Source organism: Idiotropiscis lumnitzeri, chromosome 1 (genome assembly GCF_059441095.1).
Source record: "Idiotropiscis lumnitzeri isolate Australia: NSW breed Sydney's pygmy pipehorse chromosome 1, RoL_Ilum_1.0, whole genome shotgun sequence".
Taxonomy (NCBI): domain Eukaryota; kingdom Metazoa; phylum Chordata; class Actinopteri; order Syngnathiformes; family Syngnathidae; genus Idiotropiscis; species Idiotropiscis lumnitzeri.
In genome coordinates, this window is record NC_142391.1 from 41258279 (window position 1) to 41282414 (window position 24136).

The following is a 24136-nucleotide window of genomic DNA, read 5'->3' on the forward strand; positions in this document are numbered from 1 at the left end:
CCTGAGTGGCGCTGAAATGGCCCAACTGTGCTCATGCTGTCCCAGCTCAGCTCAGCCTGGTTCATGTCCCTTCCCCTCCCTTACACATTGCAGCACATCTAGTGTGGTCCCCAGTAGGCGGATGCATAACAGAACAGCCGGCGCCAATCTTCCTGCATGGCAACAGCCATGCAGGAGGAGGCTTGCAGGTCATGGTTGGTAGAAGAAGATTGGCTTCAAACGGAGAAAAGGCGATCACACTGAGGCAAAGCTCCAAAAACAAAGTAATCAAAAAAAAAAAAAGGATTTTGTTCAACGTCAATGAGCCGCAGGTCCCTCTTTATAGGGTGCGATAATATGAGTCAGGAACACTGCAACAACATTTGACAAGACTTGTCATGGTGCAGAAAGAGTGTTTGCAATCAGATGAACATCAATGGAAATACTTTAAAATGCAAAAATCTAAGAGGAAAAGGGTGGTCGACACACGAATATGAATTCATTACATTATAATAACTTGTTATCCTATACATATCTTTTGAATTGCACTGAATCTTATTAAATTGTGCAAGTTGCGCCGATAGTATCTGGTTTATGTACTGTACAGTCAGGCTGTTAAGGTTAAAATCAAAGCAAGAATGGCCAAGACGAAGCACAACTTTCATCACTTGAGAACTTTGGACTAAAAAATATGGTCTTGTGAGGACTCGCTGTGACTCAATTAAAAGCAAATTACTTGAAGTTGTCTTCAGCCAAAACCAAACATCACTTGAGTAGAATGGCTGTGTGCAGAAGGCTTTTCTCACCAAGACGGTAGAAGCTGGAAGACAGTGTGGAGTGGGCTGTGTTTTCATCAATTAGAGCATAAACATTCTGACTGCTAAGCTGTCCAAAAATTTTGAAGCGACAACTTGTGTCAATGATATTATTTGGTATTGCTGCAACTACATTTGAACTCCACAAGATTCTAGTTGACTAAACGGTAGTCATCAGGACATGACAGGGACACTCAATCAACCCAAATGCTGCTTGGGGGAAAAAAAAACATTTAGGTGCGGTGTAAAACTGGGGCAGACAAAGCCTGGAGCAGAAAGGTCACTCAATCCCAATTTATGCAACTTTGCTCGTTTGACAAATTCAAGCATTATGTCAAGTAGCACAAATCCGATGCAATATTCTCAACTCCACAAACCAAGATGAATGCTTGAGTATGATGAGTGTAATTCATCTAAAGTTGCCTATATTTGAGTTGAGGCAGATGCACATATTGTATGTTTGCTACCGTCAATTCGAAGCCCTTTGTTAAATCCTACTTCTGAAGAATGGAAGTTTGCAGTGGCAATAAGGGACTATTGCTCCTGCAAGTGCCTCCTAGTTACAATTAGATGCAGACTTAGCCCGGTGCAGCACAGTCGCGGATTTAAATTATCAATGAAGTTACATTGCTGCTGTGGCTAACAAAACATCCATTCTTTGTGGGAGACTCACGCCTCATTTTCTTCTCACCAAAAACACAAATCCCATCTTGACAGGATATGCACATTTACAGTGAGATGTGTATGGAATGTTCTTTTTCAGAGATGAATGGGGATAAAAACATTTGATAGTCAAAATGACAAAGGTTTACCGCAGAGCTGGGATCTCGTGCAGTGCAGTAGATGAGTACCCTTCCACCCATCCTCAAGTGAAGCTTAGAGAAATGCAGTGTGCACGTGCATGTGAACGTGTGCGTGCTTGTATGCTTGTATGAAGGAGAAAGCTGTTCTTGTTTGCAAGGATATTTTTATGAAAAAGAAACAAAAAAGTCAGAAGCTGCATGAAATATTGTGAGTAGCGCTACACTATACATTTCTTATTACAGTTCACACAACACAATTCTAAGTATCTACCCATTAAGTCCCACTGTTGACAAAAATGTAAAAATCGCAACCTGGAGACAGTTGCGGTGCATGAGCAAGACACTGTTCCCACATCCCAGCTCAAGTGGTACAGCGCTGTATGCATGTTGCGCTCGTGGGTCGGCGAGGTGGAGGAAGAGAAGGACCCAAAATGCAGGGAAGCCAGGCAAGGGTAACTTAAAGGGAATTTTAATTAATGAAATAATAGGGCAAACAAGGTACAAAATAACGAAGATGAACAAAACGCGACTAGACAGAACAAAACTTGACTTGGAAACAGGGACAAGAGCCAGGGATAAGCGACAATGGCAAAGATTAATGAGCGGAAACGGATCATGACAATGCATGCCTCTTTCACTCTCAATCTCTTCTTGCATTCTTGCACGTGTGGGATTTGGTTCTCTATGTGACGTACGACACAAACTATACAACAAAGAGTGAAATGCAGGGACGAGAAGGTGGACAATAATTAGAAATAAGGAGTCTTTAATGTTAAAAAACATGTTTTTAGGCCTGCTTTTATAGATTTTATACCCATCAAAAACTGTAAACTGGTCAATAAAAAGATTAAATAGATTTCTTTTTAAACATCATATGCAAAGTAGGGCTGGGCGATGTGGCTGGAAAATGTTTCACAAAACAAGTATTTCATATGAGTGAATATTGATAATAAAAAACACTTATTTGCTTTTGTGTACAGTGTAATGTACTGTAATGTGCATGACATGCCACCGCAAAGCAATAATGTTGATGCACTTACAAGAGCTTTCATTCAATGTAGTGAACCAACAGCCTTTTTTAGTACATCCATGACAGTTGAAGCAACTGTTTTAGGGCCACTTTAACCTTTTTACTGGGTATGTGCTAAGAATAGCAACATATCCCACAATCCCATGCGATTGTCCAATTTGGACGGCAACCTCGCCTTTTCCTTCTGAACGTGCGACTACGTGTTTTTAGTGTATTTAAACCGTCTGTTGCAATGGAGAAATAAGCAGAGACTTTGAGCAGGCAGGCGAGTGTGCGGTATGCCAACAAATTGCGATTTAATAGGCAATTTGGTCCCATATAAACTTCAACTGAGAGACTGAGATTACTGATCCACAAACACTGCCCGTCTTGACTTCCATCAATCCCGTCCACTACCTCATTTTCAAACCAAGCTCATTCTGTGAATTAAATAACATCCAGGATTATAAAAGTATGGGTGCATATGATAGGTTTGTGTTCGGCTAGGTTGGCGATGTGTGTGTTTACAATTTCCATGATGGCGAGTAAAAGTGCTTCATTCACAGAGGTCTTTTGGAGCGGAGTTTACACCCCTGCATTGTTGTGGACACCTCCTCTAGGATATTATGAGCACACTGCAACTGCATTGCAGGTCTTGGGGAGTGTTGTTCTCATGTGGCTTCTCTGTTGCTTTATGTTGAGGCTACCACTAGACTTTGGGAAAGGGCCTCTGTGGTTACCTAAGAAATAATCACTTTCCAGCTTTCATCATTTTGAAATGGGCCTACCCTGCTGAAAAATCTACACAGACCGGCATGGTTTTGTTTTGATTTGGTACTGGGCTCATCAACTACTAGTCGGGTAACTAGCAAGACCAGCGAGAACAGACACTACAAGACAGTAAGTGTTTTTTTTAAATTTTCTTTCAGGTCGTCTAACTAATGAGATAAAAACACTAGCATTGAAGAACACAACAAAGAGTGATCATATTTCAGCATTTAATTATTATTAATAATTAGTGAATATTATTATATGTGACAAAATTGTTGCGGTTTGGTAGGTTGGATCTGTTTATTGCAGCCAGCCACAATCTTTGTCTTTTATGTTTTTCTGGGCGTAAAATCCCCACTACGTGACTTTTTTGGGGGCAGTTTGTAGAAGCCCTTTCCACATTTTCTCCGTCGATTTGCACAGCCAACAACAACGCACGTATTGGGCATGACAAATGTTCTTCTTGCGTTGAAGCGGTAGTGGAGCAGGACATCCAAAATGGATGCGCGCAGTGCATTCTGGGTGATCCTGAGACCTCGAAATGTTCTATTGCTGTAGTCCATTTAGATTTACTCGCCTGATTCGGACATGGCTAACATTCCTTTACTTGTACACCACGACTTCATCCGGGCATGTTTAATTGGGTTAGTATACATATCATTTTATTATAAGTCGACCGGTCATATATTTTAATCACACTCTCATTTCACCAAAGTACGCCTCATGCATACGTCGTTGGTCGAGCTACTTCTTCTCCATTGGTTTAGCAGCTTCTTCGTGTTTGGAGGTGATTGTGGGCTGCCTACAACGCCCAAAAATGAGAATTGTCAACTTTGTGACGTTTTCAGACCCCTCTAGTGACTCTCAAAAAAGCAGCGAGCGCCAAATCTAGAGAATTTTTCTGGTGTTATTGTAGACACTCATGTGAAAGCACGTATCGTTCTTATTGTTCTTTTGTCTGCCTCTTTCCCAGAGCACTCACTGGTGGCCCAGTACTCTCGCAGAAGCCCCTCCTAGCTGCAGTCAGAGAAGATGTTCCCCCCTCCGTGTCCAGACTGCAAATGAATCGCACATGCGAACCCGCTGCTTTTTCTCAGACTAGGATTATAGTTAGACTGGAATAAATTTAAAATTTTTTTGGTCTAAATAAGTTTAAAGTTTTACTTAAAATAAATTGTACACAAAAAAATAAGGTTAAAATGTTTCATTGTGACCAAACCAAAATTAAAAAAAAAAAAAAAAAAAGTCTGGGTCTGAGCCTGAGTGTCTCTTTTGTGTCAATGGTTTTGCACCCAACTTCCTAATTGCGATAGCTCAGAAATGAAACGTAGCGAAAAGACTGATATATCATTGGAATGCTCAAATCATTCTCTTTTTGATGCCAAAATCCAATTTTAGAAATTTGGGTTACTTTGACATTTTGCTATGACGGGTCAGACACTGACCAACTGATTCACCCTTCATAAAGCAGTCATTGACATACTTGAAAATTATGTGATTATTGTTATGCCCTTACAGTGAAGGGTGTTACACCCATTACCATGTAACCAAATACAGTTCCTTGCACAATAATGGAAATTTCCATACGTGACTTCACTTGTCACATACAAGAGCGGTATTACACCTGTGAGGTCCAGCTTGCTTTGTAAATGTGACAACGACAATCCGTGTGAGTGTGCGTGTGTTTGTGTGTGTGTGAGGTCAGGGACTCACTGGTGTGGCAGGTGCCAGTGGAGGAAGAGTTGGAGCAGGGGCATGGGACACAGGCTTCAGTCAAAGCAGTGCTACGGCTGCGGTAATGATCAGGCTTGCACTCCTCACAATTAGTCCCTTGGGTGTTGCCCTCACAGTTCAGACACACACCTGAAAAAAAAACAAAAAAAAAACAACAATTTAGAACACCTCTGTTTCGTCCTAGTTCTATTTTATAAACAGGGGAAGGTGAAACAAGAAGCAATTGTAATAAAAAAAAATATATACATTAAATTCCAAATGGATGTATATTGTGGTCAGAAGTGTACAATTTACATAATGTACATTCATCGTGCTCATGCATGTCACATTCATTTGGGATTCTCATGAATGATTTATTTTGTACTTTTTCCAGAGAGGAATAATTACACAATGTGAAATGGACTCTACATTTCAGTTATGGGTGCATATTTTTTTTAACTTGAGCTAATCTATTAATATATAAAACATATACCTAGAGGCTGAAATATGCACATCCATTCATCCAAATCATATAATAGGCGGTGTTGAGTATTTTAGAATGTCTTTTCACGTGACATCTGTTCATCATGGCTGTACTTTATTCCAGTGCACGCAACAAGGTTGGATGAGTTTGTTGCAACACTAATCACCAACACAGCGCCCTTAGCTCATTTTTGGGATGAACTAGAACTAAAACTAAAACTGTCTGAATACAGTGCAATGCAAAAGAAAAAACGGGGACAGGGATATCTATCAGTTATCAATAGATCGGTGGACATGGCAAAAGAAGAAAACAACAGGATGACTAACAACTTGCCCCATCCTTTTTAAAATGATCCAGTTTGATGTGAGCATTCTGCAGTGTTTGGAAACAGAGAAATGCGAATTTGCACATTGAGTTCTTGTTTGAGTGTAGTGTTTCCCTGAGGAAAGGATCAGTCCTTTGAGTGAACTGTAAAACCATAGTTAATCCACTGCACTGTGAATGCTGAGCCCAAGTGAGACTTTAGTAGTCCATCTGTTCATACATAATAACAGCAAGAGGTATGGCTTCGAAAACTCCCCCTCACGACCCCATTATCACAACCTTCACCATGGACCTCTGCACCTTCCATTGACTCCAACGCCCGAATGTCCAACCCGCTTCCTGTTTTCTAAATGAATGTTGGAAGAGGCTCCATAGTTACTTAAGTGGAAAAAGGAAGGTCTGTCTTTATGTTGTGTGTGCGTGTGTGTGGATCAGCCCCAACACAAATGGAGCAGATAAACGCCTTTCTATAAAACTGAAGTGTTAAAGCAAAAAGGCAAAATGTACGCAGCACTGATTCTATTCCTCAGATGGTAGGGCTGGATGATTATGGGAAAAAGAAGAATCATTATTATTTGTTATTGAGATTAAAATGACATTTATTAAAAAGATTATTCATTGATCTCAAAACTTTATATCAGGGTGTACCCTCCTACTGCCCGAATACAACTGGGACAGGCTCCAGTATCCCCGCGACCCTCGTAAGGAGACGCGGTACAGATAATGGATGGATGGATGGATAATAATGCGAAAAGAAAACGCCAATCCCTGTATTAGACAATATTGATCTGGTGGATTGGATTGGATTGGTCAATATTTAGCATTTTTATGCAAAATCTGAGATTGGCAGTAATGTCATAATTTTCAGACCAATCAATGACGTCATTGATTTGATCTGCGAAATAAGACAAACATAATCTTGTTCACTCTGGGGATGTTCGATGCTTCCATCGTGCATGTGTGATCATAAACGCTCATCTATTTTTAGCCTTATGTGTGAGTGGAAAGCCTGTGCGTTGGAGGTGCAAGTTCCGCCTCCGCATCTTCTATAGTCCAATCACAAAGTAATAGCATTTGTGTACTATTGTGATTGACATGATTGACATTTGTGTGCTGTAACTCCTGCATGGCAAAATTAAGCGCAGTGTGATGCTGACGTATTGTTGTCTAACACACACTGTATTGATGGACATGGGTCTTCTGTTGATGATGTGTTATCAGCAGACTCACCTGACTGTGGATGGCAGTAGTTAGTGTGATTGTGACATTGGCAGGGCTGGCATCCAGTGCTGCTGAAGTGGAAAAAGCCAGGGTGGCACTCGTCACACTTGGGTCCATACACTCCTGCCTTGCACACACATATCCCTGAGCTGGAAAGACAGTGCAGAAGAGAAATGTTTTCTTAACACACAAGGTATGAAAAGCAAAGTATTATATACAATAATCATATAAGTGTATATACATGAAAAAACATGAAAAGGTCGATGAGAACCCTTCACCCGGTCCTTTTATCATTAATGCCTGTTATATTATACTAACACTACCTACCAGAAGACTGGCATATTCTCAGTTAAGTTCTTTAATGGACGCCAGAAATTTCAAGAGACAGTGGAGCTTTATTCTGCCCATTGCGGAAGAGGGTCTAATATGGCTAAGATGGTTCCCATTCTGCTCCCAGAGCCACGCCCACACATGGAGGGCAGCTCTGCCTTGCCCATCAACTCGAAACAGTATGTGTGCCAGAGTGAGATCGATTCGAAGATATAGAGCCAGGAAAAAAGGTCACAGCTACACAACGGCCGAGCTCAAGTCACCCATCTAATTATGTGCCCAAGAGGGCTCATCTAACAAACGCCCGTTACAATACAAACCTCAACTTCAATAGAGCTGGGATGTTGTGCAAAACAATAATCAAAGCAGAATGCAATGATCTGCAAATTATTTCCAACCAACAAGTAAATTCAAATTCAACATTAAAAATTATTATTTTGAACATTCAATGTCTTTATAGCATATTCAAATGAATATACTGTCGATTGGAAAGGATTTGAAAATCATTGTATTGTGTTTTTAATTACGTCTTGCACAATGTCCTAAATCCATTGGAATTGAGGTTCGTAGAAGGTTTATACAAATCAGAAGCAATACAATATCCACAGATCCAGTTAAAGTTTGTAACATTGATATAGTAACGTAATCAAGGGAGTTAATTATGTGATAATAATAAACAAAAACAAAGAAGAGACAAAACAGAATATAAACATACATAAAATGTATGCTTTAAAAGTCAGTAAAGTTTAGAATTCCACTAAAAATATTTGATCATTTATTTTAAAAAGACTTTTTTTTTTATTCACTTATGCTATTGGGTGTGGCTCTGTAGAACCAGAAGGAAGAGATTCGTGTTGGGACATGAACATAACTGAGAGGGCTTGAGAGCACAGAAATCAATAACTGAGAGAAAAAAAAAACTTCTAATACAAGTATGCAGTAATAAACTTGGTGTAACTCAATGCCCACACTAGTTTGTAGCGTTACTTGAGACATGTTTCTTAATACATTTGTTATGGTCTTCAAAGTGCTTTATTACAGCCGCAGCTATTGTGAAAGCGCTATATAAATAAAGATGTATTATAAATAGGCAAGGGAAATAAATACCTTTGCCCTTGATGTTTACATTAGAAAGACTGTGTTCGTCACTTTCATTTTGGTGTCTTGTTGACATAAATTTGAAGACTTTACAAGTTTTTGAATTTTAATACAATCAGAACATACAATATTGTATTTTGACATTCAGCCTACAGATATTGGGATTATACCTTTGAGCAATATCGCCCAGCCTTTAACTCAAACACTCCATCGTGACTTGGCTTTACCTTCTCAACATTACATGCATGACTGGTTGCATATTTTCAGATTGCAAGCACACATTTATGACAAACTGACAAATCATTCAGCAAAAGTAGAGTGGAAAGTAGCCCTTGTTAACCAGATTACGATCTGCATCTATTCTAGATGTTGAATACAACACTCAATTTGTTTGCCATCACAATACATGTTTGTTCACATGTAAACATCAGAGAAATCAAACCTAGAGCTCACCAACTGATGATGTCCGATCATTGTTTACATTAAAATAGAACATCTTAAGTTGAGGAGGTGAGGACAGGATCTAAAATTAAACATTCGCGTGGCTTTTCATAGACCAAGAAACCAAAGACCAAAGCCAAACCAAACTCATTAAAATAGCGCTTGGGTTTCGAAAATGACTCAATTACCAAAGAATTTCCAGCGCTCATCATAGAAGTTCATACAATGTCATTATACTTTAGTGAAACCAAGACTTCTGTCTCTCATTTGAGTGATCCGGAGCCCCCTCTCTCTTTCATTGAATCTGATCGTTTCCTACATCCCCTTGTAGGCTCTAATTAGAGAAAAATAAAAGAAAAGGAAAAAAACAAATCAATGGCACATGAGCGTCGTCCCTCCAATGCTTTGTATGCGCAATCAAAGCAATTTACAACAAGAACAAAAACAATGCCAAGTCAAGCCCGATCAACCCTCCAAACTAGACAATGTACACAAAAACAGTAATTACGCAAAATGACTTCAAAACAATAGAACAACGAGAGGTCTTCATACAAATGGGGCTTTGTTAAATCACCGCACTTAATGCAAATGAAAAGGCTGGCAGTGATGCTTAGTGGGGCGTGGGCAATGCTGAATCCAAGGCTGGGAAGAACACGCACACACACCAGATGTCTCAAGATTGTTTTGAAGAAACTGGGAAATACAGAGTCAATGAACGGAAAGAAATCATGTCTGAAGGTCACATGCATGCAAATAAAAACACCTTTATATAATATCACATTACAAAAACAAAATGTAAGCCTGCTATAGCAAGTTACGTTCGAGTAGCTGCTATTTATAAGCAGTTTGCCCAACTTGTTGATGCTACGGACTTTGGACAGACAGCAAAGTCATTACAACAAAATCAACAAAGTGAAAGCAAGAGAGCAGCACGCAGAGCTGGCATGATTGGTAGTGCTTCAAATGCTTCCAATATGCAGCTTCTTGTTGCACTCTAAAAATCTGTATTAGCATGTAGCATCAATGCTTGCTGAAGTGTACCCACACAGTCACAATCACATCATTTTTAAGGTTCCAATCCAGTTTCTGCGTTGTCCCTTACTTTAATCAATTAATAAATGTATAACCAATGTTATGTGGAGCAACGTTTACAAGCACAGCAGAGGTGGCGGGCATATGACAGATTATCCTTTCTAAACTGTTCTAGGTCATTGTTTGTTACTTAGGGTTGTCACAAAAATCCTTGAAGAATCGATCATCCTATCGATTATTCTATCAATTACTCGTTACCTATGCTAAGCTAAGTTAGCTGAAGAGGAGGGCTGTCGACCAACCCGTTTGTGTCGAACACAAAAATTGGCCGAAACAAAAATGCATGCCTCGAAACTTGTTTTTAATAATGAAAAAAAAATAATTGCGCCACCCAGAAGTAATGTTAGGCAACTTTTGTGCTTCCACGCGGACATTTGTTGCTGATGGGCGCAAGCTTCCAGCCGCAAAAGTACAATAACATGTTGAGAAGGGTTTGTAATCTTTCAGAAGGTAGAAAAATACAATTAAGAAGTAATTCCAACACAGTCTTAAATTGGGGTTGTCAAGTAAATTAATACTGAACAAAATTCACTTTTGCCACAATACACCCCATCACTACTTTACGGGTACCAAACGTCTTCCACTGAATTGTCATGACCACTCGGTGTGTGTAAAACGTTTGTTCTGATGAACAGATTGGACATTGCAGCACGCAAACTGGTGACTGGAAATCTTCAGTCGGTCTACATCAGCGGTCGGCAACCTTTGACACCGAAAGAGCCATTTGAACCCGATTTCCACGGAAAAGAAAACACTGGGAGCCGCACATCTAAAATGAAAAAAAAAAAACTTCTACTACTTTACCGCAGCATGTTTCTTATGAAATCCACGTGCTACAGAGAAAATTACATTTTATTCATTTAATGAACACATTTTGAACATTTTGAATTCTTGAAAAATAATAACAATGAATGTCTCTTTCAAATAAATTAAAAAGCTGAATTTAAATTGTCCATGTAGCAAACGAAAGCAGAAAAATGCCATGAGGCGTCATCCTTATATCCATTTATCTTATCTAAAATGAAGATAACACTGTATATATTGCTTTTTCTTACCTTTACACTTTGTATAAACAACTATAGTGTGGTTATGTCTTATGAAGTGCTACGGAGAAAATTATGTGACGTCTATTTTGAGCGACGAAAAAATTGTCAGGACCGCTTCCCAGCCTGAAGCGGTGTAAGGTGGACCCTTAAGCGCAGACTCAGGAGGTAGGATTGACAGGGCGTTTATTGAAGGCCGACAAGCAACACACAATAATCACTATAGGATCAATATTTATAAATTTACTAACCGCAAGGGTTCTATGATTACCACCGCCGGGAGGGCGAAACGGAAAACGCTGGGTGACCGGGTCACTCCAGGAAATAAATAAGGAAAGAACAGAATTCGCTTGCAACGCAAGGAACCAAAAAACAATGCTTAGCACAAAAAGGGTGAAGACAAGACCAATTGGAACGAGAAAACTTAAAGCGAGCAGTAAAGTAGCTGTGAGCAAACCAAGGACAAAATACGCAAATGACACAAACGAGAGCAAATCACGAGGAGAACAAACTATGAACAAGACCATGAGCAAGCGCAAGAGCAACGCTTAAATAGTCCGTAATGAGAGTCCCAATGAGGCGCAGCTGTGGCGATCGGGAGCGCGTCCGGCTCGTGGCCGCTTCCGGGAGCGGAGCCGCCGGGCCACGCCCACTCGCTGGGAGCGCAACAGACGGATCGTGACAAAAATAATATCAAATAATTTAATTAATATTTTAATATTTCAAGATCACAATAATCTTCAAATTTAGAACTAAAAGAATATAAAAACTAACACAAATAAAACACACTTCAATTAAAAAAAAAAATTGTAATTTATTTTCCCAAGCCAATCAGAGCCGCATTATGAGGATGAAAGAGCCGCATGAGGCTCCGGAGCCGCGGGTTGCCGACTGCTGGTCTACATGTTTTAAGTCTCCATGTAAAGCCCGTGAGTTGGCTACTTTGTCCGCATTATTGTTTCTGATCAACTAAAAGGTTGGAGAAAATGTAAATTTTAAGAGTTAAATAAAGTCATTCTTGAGGATTCGTATCTAACAAATGAATCGTCTAAACTCTTTAACTGAACTATAACATTTTTTTAAACTGTTTGCAATTGAGGTATCTTCTTTTGAGGGCCTTCCACACTTCCTAAACTTGTAGTACTGAATATTTGTCTTATTCCAAGTTACCTGGTTTAAGCTCATAAATACACAGCCATGAAGCTACTCTCTTTGGTTGAATGCTAAAATGCCAGCTGCTCAAGTGATGCTGCACAAGCGCTGTTAAAGTCTTTTTGTATTTCATGTTTTTGATACAAAAAAATGCATAGTTTAAGTTTGAATTCAAATTTGGTAGAAGTTACACCATTGAAAATGTTGATAAAATACAGTTTGCTGGGATGCTCAGTGTGACTTTAACAAAAAAAATGTGTTGATTTTATAAAAAAGGAGACAGTTGTTTTAGGTATAAAGTGAGTTATTACACTAAATTAGCTAAGAATACATTGAGCCTGCTTATTTTGTCGCGTGTTAAATATTGTAATAAAATCAATATTACAATATTGAACATCTATGTCGCATCTTTTTCCAATATTGTGCAGCAGTAGTTGAATTTTTTTATTTTTTTTAAATGTCATGTGTTTCCAGTCCAAGTCAAGTCTCAGGAATACCAAGTTGAGTCTTTAATAAGTTTTAACCGAGCTATCCCAAGTCGTAAGTCTGACTCGAGTCACATGACTTGGGATGTGTGGGGTATTAGTCATTCAATTTCCCAAGTTAAAAGAGGGGTTAGATGGAAAGAAGACGTAAAAGTTACCAGCAAGGCAGTTTATAGTAAGCGCTCAAGTTATTTCCTCAAGGCCACTGCGGTTGGCCTCAGGTCAGTAGAGGTTGCAATTGTCTGAGTTTCCAATTATCCAAGTTGTGAACAGGACTAAAATAACCAGAGCATACAGTACAGTGCTACATGGCGGCAATGGTGATTGATCAAAAAGAAGAACTGGATCGGGAAAAAAAACGGCTGACTTTTTTGTAATAAAAAGCCACATGCTAAGAAATGAACACAAATGCTAGCTGCTAAATATTTTTTTCATTCATTTCATTTCAGATCCTGTTTCACATTATTTTCCAGACATTATTCTAACTTTTAGAGGAAATTGGCGTATTACACTGTGTGAGCGGCATGAGTAACTATTTATGACATTGTTCGCACTTCCCCTTTTATAATCCTTGCAGTGGAAAGACAATTTATCAGTAGGAGTGTCAAAAAGCGTCAAGCTGTGTTTGAGAAAAGAGCATGTTTCTCCACATTAAGCAGCACATGGCACTTTTGCTAACCTGTATTAACAGTTTATGTGACAAACACACAAGTTCAGACAATGGACTCTTCCAAACAAATGGCTTCACATGACAAAATCTCGTGGACTGACCAAGGCCAACAGTTGTTGATTGTATATCTAACACACAGACTCATACAGTATGGAACATAACTTTCTTGAAGGCTGCTTTAGACATTCATGCTGATAATAATGTCCCTAGCGTTCAAAGCGATGAGCGGTGGTTGGGAAACATCTCATTCCAGAATATTACCTGGACACGTCACCAGTCAAGGGATCGCTAGCCTGTCAAGCGCGCATTCAGTCGGACTTGAACCCAAGGCAGCTGCATAAAAGCATCATTGCACTACCAATAGCTCAACTCGAATTTAAGTATCTGGACAGCCAAGATGGCCCATTGTTCACTAACAAAACTGAAAATAGTTCATTTTCTTTTTCATCCATTTATTTTGGAGAAATTAGGAAATAAGTGACAACGCCTACGTTTAATGAGGAATATGGCCATGCCCCTCCTCCGCTCTAGTCAGGGGTCTAGAGTCACTAAAGGGACCGATTACAAACTCACCATTGGAAATCATTGTAATTTCATTGTTTATAACGTCCAAAACGATGATCAATTGGCCCCAAAATTCATGTGGACATCCCTACCTACGACCACTTCAACATATCAAAAGGCCGAGCTCCAGAAGGGGGCAAGCCAATTTGTCTTAAATCTCATCACAAAAAAACCTGAAATCACTGCAGAGTCTTTCGAGGGGGCATTTTAGTACTGATGTCATTTTTACATGCAAACCTATTATGGAAGGGCCAATGTTAAGTTCATCCGAGTGTCCCTTTAAGCTCAGCAACAGAGCACCAGACGCCCACCACGTTAGAAAGCTAATTCCTTACTTCTGTTGAACTTGTTCACAATGCACAAGAAAGTCTGAAAAAAAGAACATGAAACTGGAGCTGTCACTATCAACGAGTGCTTCACAAATATTTTCTGCTACCCCCCGCAGGAAGAAGAAAACATTTCACACTCCGCCCCAACTCTCCGCCAGGATGTGATTTGTTTCTAAAATTAAATACACTTGCATAACAATATATTTTATTCACATTAAAGAAAAACAAAAACAAAAAAAGAAATATACTCTCAATCAGGGGTCACCAACCTTTTTGAAGCCGAGAACTAATTCTTGCAAGTTGGTTAACGCTCAGCGCTAACAGTTTGACACACACTTCGAAACAACAAATTTGCTCAAATTTCCGAAAATAATGTTGTTAATATTTAGAATAATTAATGATATTCAGTTATGTTAAGATCCGTTGCACCATGACTACCTACCTGTATTTACTTTGTCAAACAATATCACCATGGCTACGATGTGAGATTCATGTCTGCAGCTTGCCGCCCAGGATACAATGAGATAGAGCATGTTTGGATCATTATAGTGAAAAGTCTGCAAGACCGTGCACGCTGTGGATGGCGTCACATGTTATGGTTGTTAGTCAGTATTGGATCAGTGTTCTGTTGTAAACATCCGTTATCCATGGTGATGAAACATTGGGATTAATTACCTGGGCATGACCCAAAAGAACAGCAAGTACCTAACCCTAACCCTAATTTGCGTCACTGGGTGTCAAGGCAAATCGGAACGACTATATTAAGCAATAGAGCAGTCAAATATGAGCAGGATTACCTCTACAAGCGTATTTTATATTTTATTTCTTATTTTTTGCTCTTCAATATAATGATTCCACTGAGTGGTATCCGCAAATGCAAAGACAAGGAGAAATATGTCAACAAATAGGCTTTACATAATGAAGATTTTGGAGTGGGTGTGTTTCAGCTCGTTAAAAAAAAAAAAAAAAAAAACGATAACCAATTCGATCAAGAAGAATATGGAGAAATATATCTATTCAAACTACTTATGTATATAATCTATACATGAAACCTGACATTCACAAGGCATGGGGACTGGCCAGGTCCACATATAGCGAATTGATACCGGTTAAAATGCATTGGAAAAAAATAATAATTTAAGCCCCAAAAAATTATTCAAAAAACGCTGCTAAACATTAAACATAACATTTAATGTTTACTTGTTTAGAACATCTCCTACTCTGAGATTAATGGGAAAAAAAGCATAAGGCTGGCCAGTCATTCTTCAACAGCTGTAACCAAGTCCATACACTGAGGCTACGTTTGCACTGCAGCTGAATTCCAATTTCATAACCCACACTTATCAGATTTTTTTCATGCAGTGTAAAAAGTACAAATAATTTTTTTTTCCGAATCCCACCTGGGCATATTTCCTATGTGGCTATAAATCGGATATGTATGCGATGCATCTGACATATGAACTCTCATCCAAACAAATTCAACCTATGTGTCATCAAAAGGCCAATACGTGCTCCGCAAGGACGGGGTGAGAGTGGTAAGAAGAAGACTGACATCATTCATGAATCAGCAAACTTGTTTTGATTAACATTTTAACATCTGACTCAAATTGAATCCCACTTGAAACATGAAGCATGAAGTTTACGCGTGGTGATAGGAGTAAATCAGCTACGCAGATGCTTCATTTATTACGGGTGGCCATGACGTGATGTCATCTTTAGAAGACGTCTCCATTAAATGAGGATATTGAGGAATGTTGCCTCCCATCTCGCTACTCTGGCGATATGAGATGATAAAATGAGCCACTGCCTGCGGGACCACATTTAGTTACATAAACATTGTGCCACGTTACATCTTTTCTTTGGGGGGTCGCACGTCACTCGATGTCGTGCTTTGTGTGCATGCGTGTCATATCCCAGACGCATTGCGTTCACATCAAAAGTCGCATTTGCTTTTGTAATGTGAACAAGTACATAAAAAGATGTGATTTTAAATGTGAAGTTAACCTCAAATATTTTCTTTACAAGTATATGTTCTATGCAGCCCCACTAGTCTAAACACTGTAATCTGGTTAAAAATGCGTTTGTGGAATATGAGTTAAGTTGCAGAATCCACCAGTTTTGGGCCATCTCAGGGGGCGGCCATTTTGCCACTCTCTGTCAACTGAAAATGACAACACAGTTGCTCAGTACTTCAGTAACGACCAATCATGGCACAGTTTCAGCGAACAGGTGAGCCTATGTACAGTATCCACTATTGCCGGTGAAACTATGCCAATTTCCACTTTGTGGGACTAATAAAGGTTGTCAAATGTTTTATATTAACATTCTTTCAACCTCATAGGCCTGTCCTCTCGGCTAATGTTTGTGGTGAGTTAATAAATCATTTCCTATCCTATGAAGCATTATTTTGTATTATTTGCTGTCTAGACACTAAACAAGTTGCCTACAACTGTACCGTATCATTTTTTTTTTTTCGGTGTTTCACGTCTACATGTCTGTCATTATAGCTTAGCAGTTAGCATGGCTTCACCGTCTTGCTCCCCATCCTCGTTTCGTGATAACGATACTAGTCAGAAGTGCAGATGATTCAATGCCACGGAGACTATGATTCGGAACTTGTGCTGTGTTGACACCGGACGCAAAGTGACCTTGCGGCTCCGCATCGTGTTTAGCCACGTCAGCTAGCCAGGGGTAGCTCGCAGGGAGCTGGGGCAGCACAAAATAGCATGCACCAAGCATTTATCGATATCGACAGAGAAAAGCAAGGAGGATGGGCGATGCGGATGATTTATTTTTAACAATGTAGTTAATTTAGGTAGTTAATTTAATCGTATAAATTTATGAAATGTGTACTGTCAGCATATTGGTGGCCTGTGCTTGTGCTAGCTAAAGTTGAATGGTGGATTTTATTTTTTTTAAATATCTGTAACAATCAGAGGTTTGGCCATAACACCTTGCCGTTCATTGATTTCTATAACAAAATATGGACAATCAGTAGCATTAATTTGGCAGCTGTGCATGCCCCTTTCTTCACACTTAAACCACTGGATTGTTTTTTTTTAATTTTCACTCTGCACTTTGTTTCATTACTACTTTATATCAGTTGGTGGGATGGGCATCTTTATCTTTATGACAAGGTATGCACTGGCTCATTGTCATTTACAAAGTCTTGAAAGGCAACATTCACAGCTTGCAGCACGACAAATTCAAGTTACTGCTCCAAATTCCCCAGACTACAGTAAAACTGAATTAGGTAAAACCATATTCAAACAATTATTTCAAATAATCAATAAATGTGTCGATTATATTTTTCCAGCGCTCCATTCAAAAACATGACATTGTTTCAAAATACATAAATTATGATTCAGTTACTGGTTTGGTTAATGACGTGTCAGAAAATAGGCAAACATGTTGAGCATTGTTTTCCAAAGTAAACACAAATTATTTATTTTGGTTTAACACAAATGGGATCAGGCTGCTTGCATGCAGGACTAAAGAAATCTGAGAAGATGAAATTCCGAGGATTTGGACAATTCTATATTGAAAAAGGTATCTAAACAATGAATCAATTAGCAAAAATAATTATCAGTTGATTTGATCATTTCCATTGCATTGATTAACCGTTTCATCTCTAATACATTCAGTAATTCATAAATCAGGATATATGGTTGCGAGGCTTCAGCCATGCAGTCCACTACTCCTCATTCTAATACCTGTTTGAAATTAGTCTATTGTTTCTTGTACCGATCATTTTAGACAGAAACGTGTTTAATGGAACATTTTAAACTAAATGGAAAATGAAAGAATCATTAGTTACCGGAATTGAATCAAAGAACCAGAATTGGTATTCGGAAGGTATTCACAGCACTTCACTTTATCCGCAAAAAGATACATACAGTAGATGTACTGTATGCAACGATGCAGACACTCTCTGACAAAATGCAGAAGCAGAAACATCTGTACACACAATCAATATTTCATTCCAGACTGGCAGTCTGTAGGCAGTATTGTTTAAAAAAAAAAAAAAAAGCCTCTCAGTCAATACCCGCAGGAGGTGACCCATATAAAGGACTAATGCAAGTGTTATGACAGACACAAGTGGTTCGGCCCAATAATGCATTACCGAACCCATAGAGTGGCTAACGGTGTGTAAATCAATTTTCTGTCACACAAATTGTGTACGAGCAGGCACTGCGAACGCCACAATACGACCTGACACGAAGAGAAAATCTCATTAGGTTAAGGCTTTTAAGTACACCAAACTAGTATCCAATTACAGGTGTCACCTGACTTTGAAAAGCTTGTAATCTCATTGAGGATGAATTTACTTTGATGACAGACAGTTTAGCAACATTTGTGTGGCTATTCAAAGTTACTTTTTTCAACTAGTGATTGATTGCACCTTGGTGGTTGGAGGAATAATCTCTCCAAAATTACTATTTAACTATTAATATTTATTCCCCTTATACGGGCGCCAATATTAAGACGATTAAACACAAAACAAACACTATGAACAAGAAAACCAGTTCAATATATTATGTTTCATAATAACAGCATTGAATTAGTCAAATCCAGTCTGACAGAGCCCGAGGCATGTCGTCTTTATTGGCTTTCAAAATACCACCAATGTAAAATACGTGAAAACAAAACTGTTTTTCTAAATGTGTGGTGTCTCCAAATATTATAGTATTATATTGAAGACTTCACATTTGAAGACCTGAAGCAAGTAAGTGATATTTTCTCCCAAATAGATATAACAGTATTTGTTTGGTGAGCAAGTGCTTCCTGCCTAACCAACTTGTTTTACCCAAAACATGTTACCACCAAAACACTGCTACGACGAAATAAGCAGCTTGCTTTGATTTCAGTCTTAAGGAGGGCACTTGGATCTCCAAAACATCTAAGTAACATTAAACTTGACTACATTTCCCTGCAGGGCAAGTTCACAATGCTGTGACAAGTTCTACCATCAAGGGAGTAGGCACACTCGAGGTCAGCGCATTTATCTCTACTACTGGACGAAATGTATGAATTGATGAAAACATGAAACCCCAAAAGAGCTGTGAAAAAGCCCCGTGGGAAATTTAGGAACGCGAACAAGCATACTGCAACCTTTAACATCACACCCACGTTCACAACTTAACTGATTAAAAAGAAGAACTTGATTGCACTGAAACAATAGCAGTTGTGTTGAGTCCGCACGTATTAATCATACGTATAATATTGCGGTGGCTCACAGATCAGCTGTTTGCACAAGAGCTGTGCGTGTTGTTCACTAACAAAGTGCACAAAAACTATGATGTGGTAAAACTCCATAAACAATGTCCACAAAACTGTGCAGTAGGGCGTCAGTTTAAATTTGTAGGTGGCAGTTCTGATCCCAAGCGAGAAGATAATCAACTAATTTGCTTTCAATTTTGAGCCATTACAGACTGCTTGCTCACCCACCAGAAAAAGGAAAGAATGCTGAGAGTGCCCTGGGCTTGTTTATTGAGCATAAAGTTGATATATTTGCAGGGTGAAGGTGATGACAATGATGAGAAGGACATCTCATTTTACTCTGCCACTACAGATATTACACGCTCCATACTTTTTTTTCTCAGAGCATGTACTGGCCCTCTTTCATGGCGTCTATAGTTACACACTAAGCATTTTCCGCATTGTATCCAAGGGCTCTTTTCAAGAAGGTTACCGTCGCTTTGATGGCGGACATAGTATATGTTTGTATGTGTTGTGTTAATATTTGTTGAATTGCAACCCTAGCCATGTTTTATTTAGATTTTCTTTTTATCCAGGATATTTTATTGTTCAACGTGTGTTCGATAGCTTTAGGAATTGAAAGTCAGTTGCACTTAAAAAGGATGTTTTTGAATCATTTTTGGTCCAGAGAAATAAAGTTGTATTGTATTGTATCTTATTGTATTATATAACTTCATCACAATATGGGTGGCCTAAAAAAATAAATAAATAAAATGATGAAATGTATTGTCTGGAATTGTTTTTCTTTTTTATCATCACACTTCTAATTGTACAATACAATACAATACAATTTTATTTATATGGCGCATTTCACAACAGCTGGAGCTGTAACAAATCGCTTTCCATATGGTGTAATATGAATTAGCGGGAAATTAGCACCCAAATTAAAAGACAAACAATTGATAGCAGAAGACCAGCAGTAGGTTATATCTCAGCCATCCACCAATCGATCAGTTTGTAATAGTGCTTGTCCTCATCTCAAGTTGATTTTCGGTCAGTGGCGAGGGGCTTGTGCTGTTTAAATCTCTTTGATTTGGTTTTAATTAAAGATAATTGAATTAGAATAAATCTTTCTGAAATGTATTTTAATAATGGAGATTTTGGTCATTACGAATACTGTTTAGAAGTAAGTCATACTTTAAGAAAAACAGAAACCTTTTTGCAAATAATGCATTGATTTAAGAAGCACCCTGATAAATTGAATTAGGGCTGAATAATTAATAGCATTTGCAATGTAAGGCGATCTAATTGCAAAGGCTTTGATTTGACAAGTCAATGGGAGTGGAGCGCAGGGGTGCAACGCAGACAGAGACGTCAATGCTGTGCTCAATGCTGTCAGCATTTAAATATTAGGAGGATAAAATAGTTTGTGGCCAGATGCTGCGTGGTCCAATTTCAGACGAAATGATGTTACTCTTCATTTATCTGACGAGGCGTCGCCATCGTTCAATCATTGCAGCTTCTGCCATTTGTAACGTCTGCTGGCACTTATCTGTTTTTGCTATCTGACAATGTTGGGCCACTTAATCAATTTTTCCCCACACTTGAGCACGCGTGATGATGACTTATTTATTGCTGGACAAGGTTTATGCTTGCTGTGGACATTTTCTTAATCATTTTGGAGGAAATTAATGAATGATCTATAACAGTAATTGGTTGTCTTTTTTTCAAGGCAAACTACTTAAATTGCCTAGTGTGTGTCAATATTATATTATATTAATTTTCAAATGCATAAAATACCATCCACCCATTCATCCATTCTCCAAGCATCTTATCCTCACAGCCATCCATTTTCTTCAGCACTTGTCCTCATTAGGGTTTATTAGTAGTCATGGAGGCCGATAACTGATATTTGAAGCCAATACTCAGTTATTGAAAAAAAAGAGGTCAAATGGAGGCAATTTTTTGAAAGATAAAAACTTGACTTAGTTTCAAAGTCTTTAAGCACATGCTATTAAACAAGTTATTTGTTAAAGCTTTTTTAGATCTAGGAAAATTTAGTTTTAAAAGTCTAACAAACAGTGCACGAAGCTCCCAGGCTCATCTGCATGACTATTAGTTCAATGAAAACAAACATCTCTTTAAAGTTTACTAAAGCAAATAGTTTTCTATTAGTTGTAAGTTGTAGGGGGGGGGGGTGACGTTTATTACAATTTTGGCAAAGTCTGTTGCCTAACCTTCCTCTGTTTGCGGGACCTCTCCCGTAGTGAGTGTGACTCGAGGTGAAAAAGCAAACAGGCAGCTTACTGCTGATTGGCTGCTACCCACTGCACAAGGAACCAAACAGATGGTGCTGTGGGTGGGACAGTCTGCTTCTGCAGGCATGGCCACAAGCACAGCAAAGAGAGAGAGAGAGAGAGAGAGATGTGTGCTGCAGCAACCCAAAATAAACCAGCTTTTAATTTATCGGCCTTGAAAGTTTCACAAAAAAAGGCAGATACCGATAATTGGCAAAAAGCCAAATATCGGCCCTGATAATCGGCCCGGCCGATAATCTGTCCATCACTATTTGAGGGTGAGCTGGAGACTCAGCTCAGAGAGAGGTGGGGTTAACTCTAGACTAGGGCTGGGCGCTATGGCTGAAAACTATATCGGTAGGCATGTATGTCATATCGGTCAATATCGATATATATCGAATTATTATTATTATTATTATTATATATATACTTTTATGATTGTTGTGGAGAGCTGGGACGGTATGTGAATTTGGGGGAGCACCTCATCCAAACAGTCACTCGAATCAAAGAGCGTGACCGGACACGGATAGAGAACAACGTAGCTTTAATAGCACTCCAATCAATTCAACAGACCTCAATAACTCACTTTCATTCTGGCACATACACGACAACGAAAAGTGTAGCAATCGCACATCCGCAGCTAACGGCTAACGGGTAACGGATTTGATACGTCACTCTTAGGACTGCTTAGCTGTCCAACAATATGCCCGACATAAATTAACGTAAATACAAGGACTCATTAGGTGCCCGAAAACATGCCTGTTGTTAAATACGCAAATTAAACAGCAAACCAATACCTGTATAAATACAGCAGTAATGAGGAATTTACAACAACTATTGAAAATAAAACTGGGAAAATGGCTGAATTCCGATTAGTTTTATTTCAAAATGTACAACACACGCCGGCCTTCCTTGAGACGGAACAATTCTGGTGCTACGGGCCGTTTCGTCCCGTGCGTGTCCAGGAGGGGGTGCTTGTTATCGGATTAACTATTAAGCAAGCGTTTTCTCAAGTCCGCCAGTAAGTCCACTTTAGCCACCCCTTTTGTTTTGTTTGTTTTGAGTCACGCTAGCTCAGCGGCGCATGCGAAACCTCGGTTTGTATTTCCTTAATCTGCGCCGTTGTTTTTTTTTTTTGGGGAGCGATAATTTATCGATACCATTTTCTATTGCTATCACTCACCCAACTATCGCGATACATATCGATAACAAATTATCGTCACAGCCCTACTCTAGACTGAATACACAAGACTAATACAGAAAGTATTAAGTAAGTGATGTTTATATTCAATAAAAGATCTAAAAAGACACACTCCAGAAAAAAAGAGCAACACTCCTCAAAGGAGTGGGGTATATTATAATATAGACCTTGATTTTCTCAAAATGCCAGAAAGGGGGTTTACAAAATAAAGGTGAGTATGATAATTAGCTGATAGGTACACAATGCTTGCTCTCCCCGATAGCTCACTGCAAGGTTGCACAAGTAAGATTGTTTGCTTGCAGCATCTAAATATGGAACTCATCAGATTTGCTGCTATGCTGCACTAAAGGCATTTGGAAGTTGAGTTATGTCTGTGTCATTGGCTGCTTCTTACATAAGAACAATTATGTGAAATTATACATATTCCCGCATCATTGACTATTTTAACCAGGGGCAGCTTCTCATGAATGTACAATACAATCACAGTTTAGAACAGAAGACTTACTTTATGTACCCTGTGGTAAAATGTTTTGGGACCGAGGTTATTAAAGTTTGGGAATTTTGACAGCTTTATAAAATGAAAACCCCACTCATTTGCCGAATGTACATACAGTGTATCATTGTAAGAGAGGTGTGCTTTTGGGAGAATTTTTGGACAATTTTGCACATTGGAGGCCCACAAATTTGCAGCGTAGAAGGTTACCAGTGCGTTCTTTCTGATAATACAGTCTGTCTTAGACTGTCTGAGCCTGGCCACTGCCAACCCCAAAAGCCTAGCGGGGACCCCTCTTGGAGCTAATCACTGTGAGTACACAGATTAGCCAGCTTTCCAAACCCCTTGCCTGCTGTTGCTTTCAACATTTCGCTCATTAGGTAATGTGAGGCATTTTAGGCTGCTCAATGCTCAGGGACTAATGCAATATAGTGGCAGTGAAAACTTACTGTAGACTTAGTGAGCTGACCTTATGCACAGAGGTCTTACCCAAGAACATTGCAAATCACATAGTGTGAACTGTGAAGATAGATGGCGACTGATTTCAAGGTTTGATTACTGTTCGTGAACATGATTGAGTACGGGTACCTTTCTTGGGGACGTGTAGCCATTTTCAAAGCTGT

The 24136-nt window shown here is 39.0% G+C and overlaps 1 protein-coding gene across 1 annotated transcript in view; it reads right to left on the reverse strand.

The window, feature by feature from the left end:
* The window catches only part of LOC148344657 (multiple epidermal growth factor-like domains protein 9), a 39987-nt gene that overhangs the window by 8638 nt on the left and 7213 nt on the right, over positions 1–24136 (reverse strand). Inside the window, exons 3-4 of the mRNA XM_088301328.1 lie at positions 7129–7268; positions 5091–5240 (exon numbers count right to left, since the gene is read on the reverse strand). Coding sequence (XP_088157454.1) covers positions 5091–5240; positions 7129–7268 — 290 coding nt within the window. The remainder of the gene's footprint in view (positions 1–5090; positions 5241–7128; positions 7269–24136) is intronic.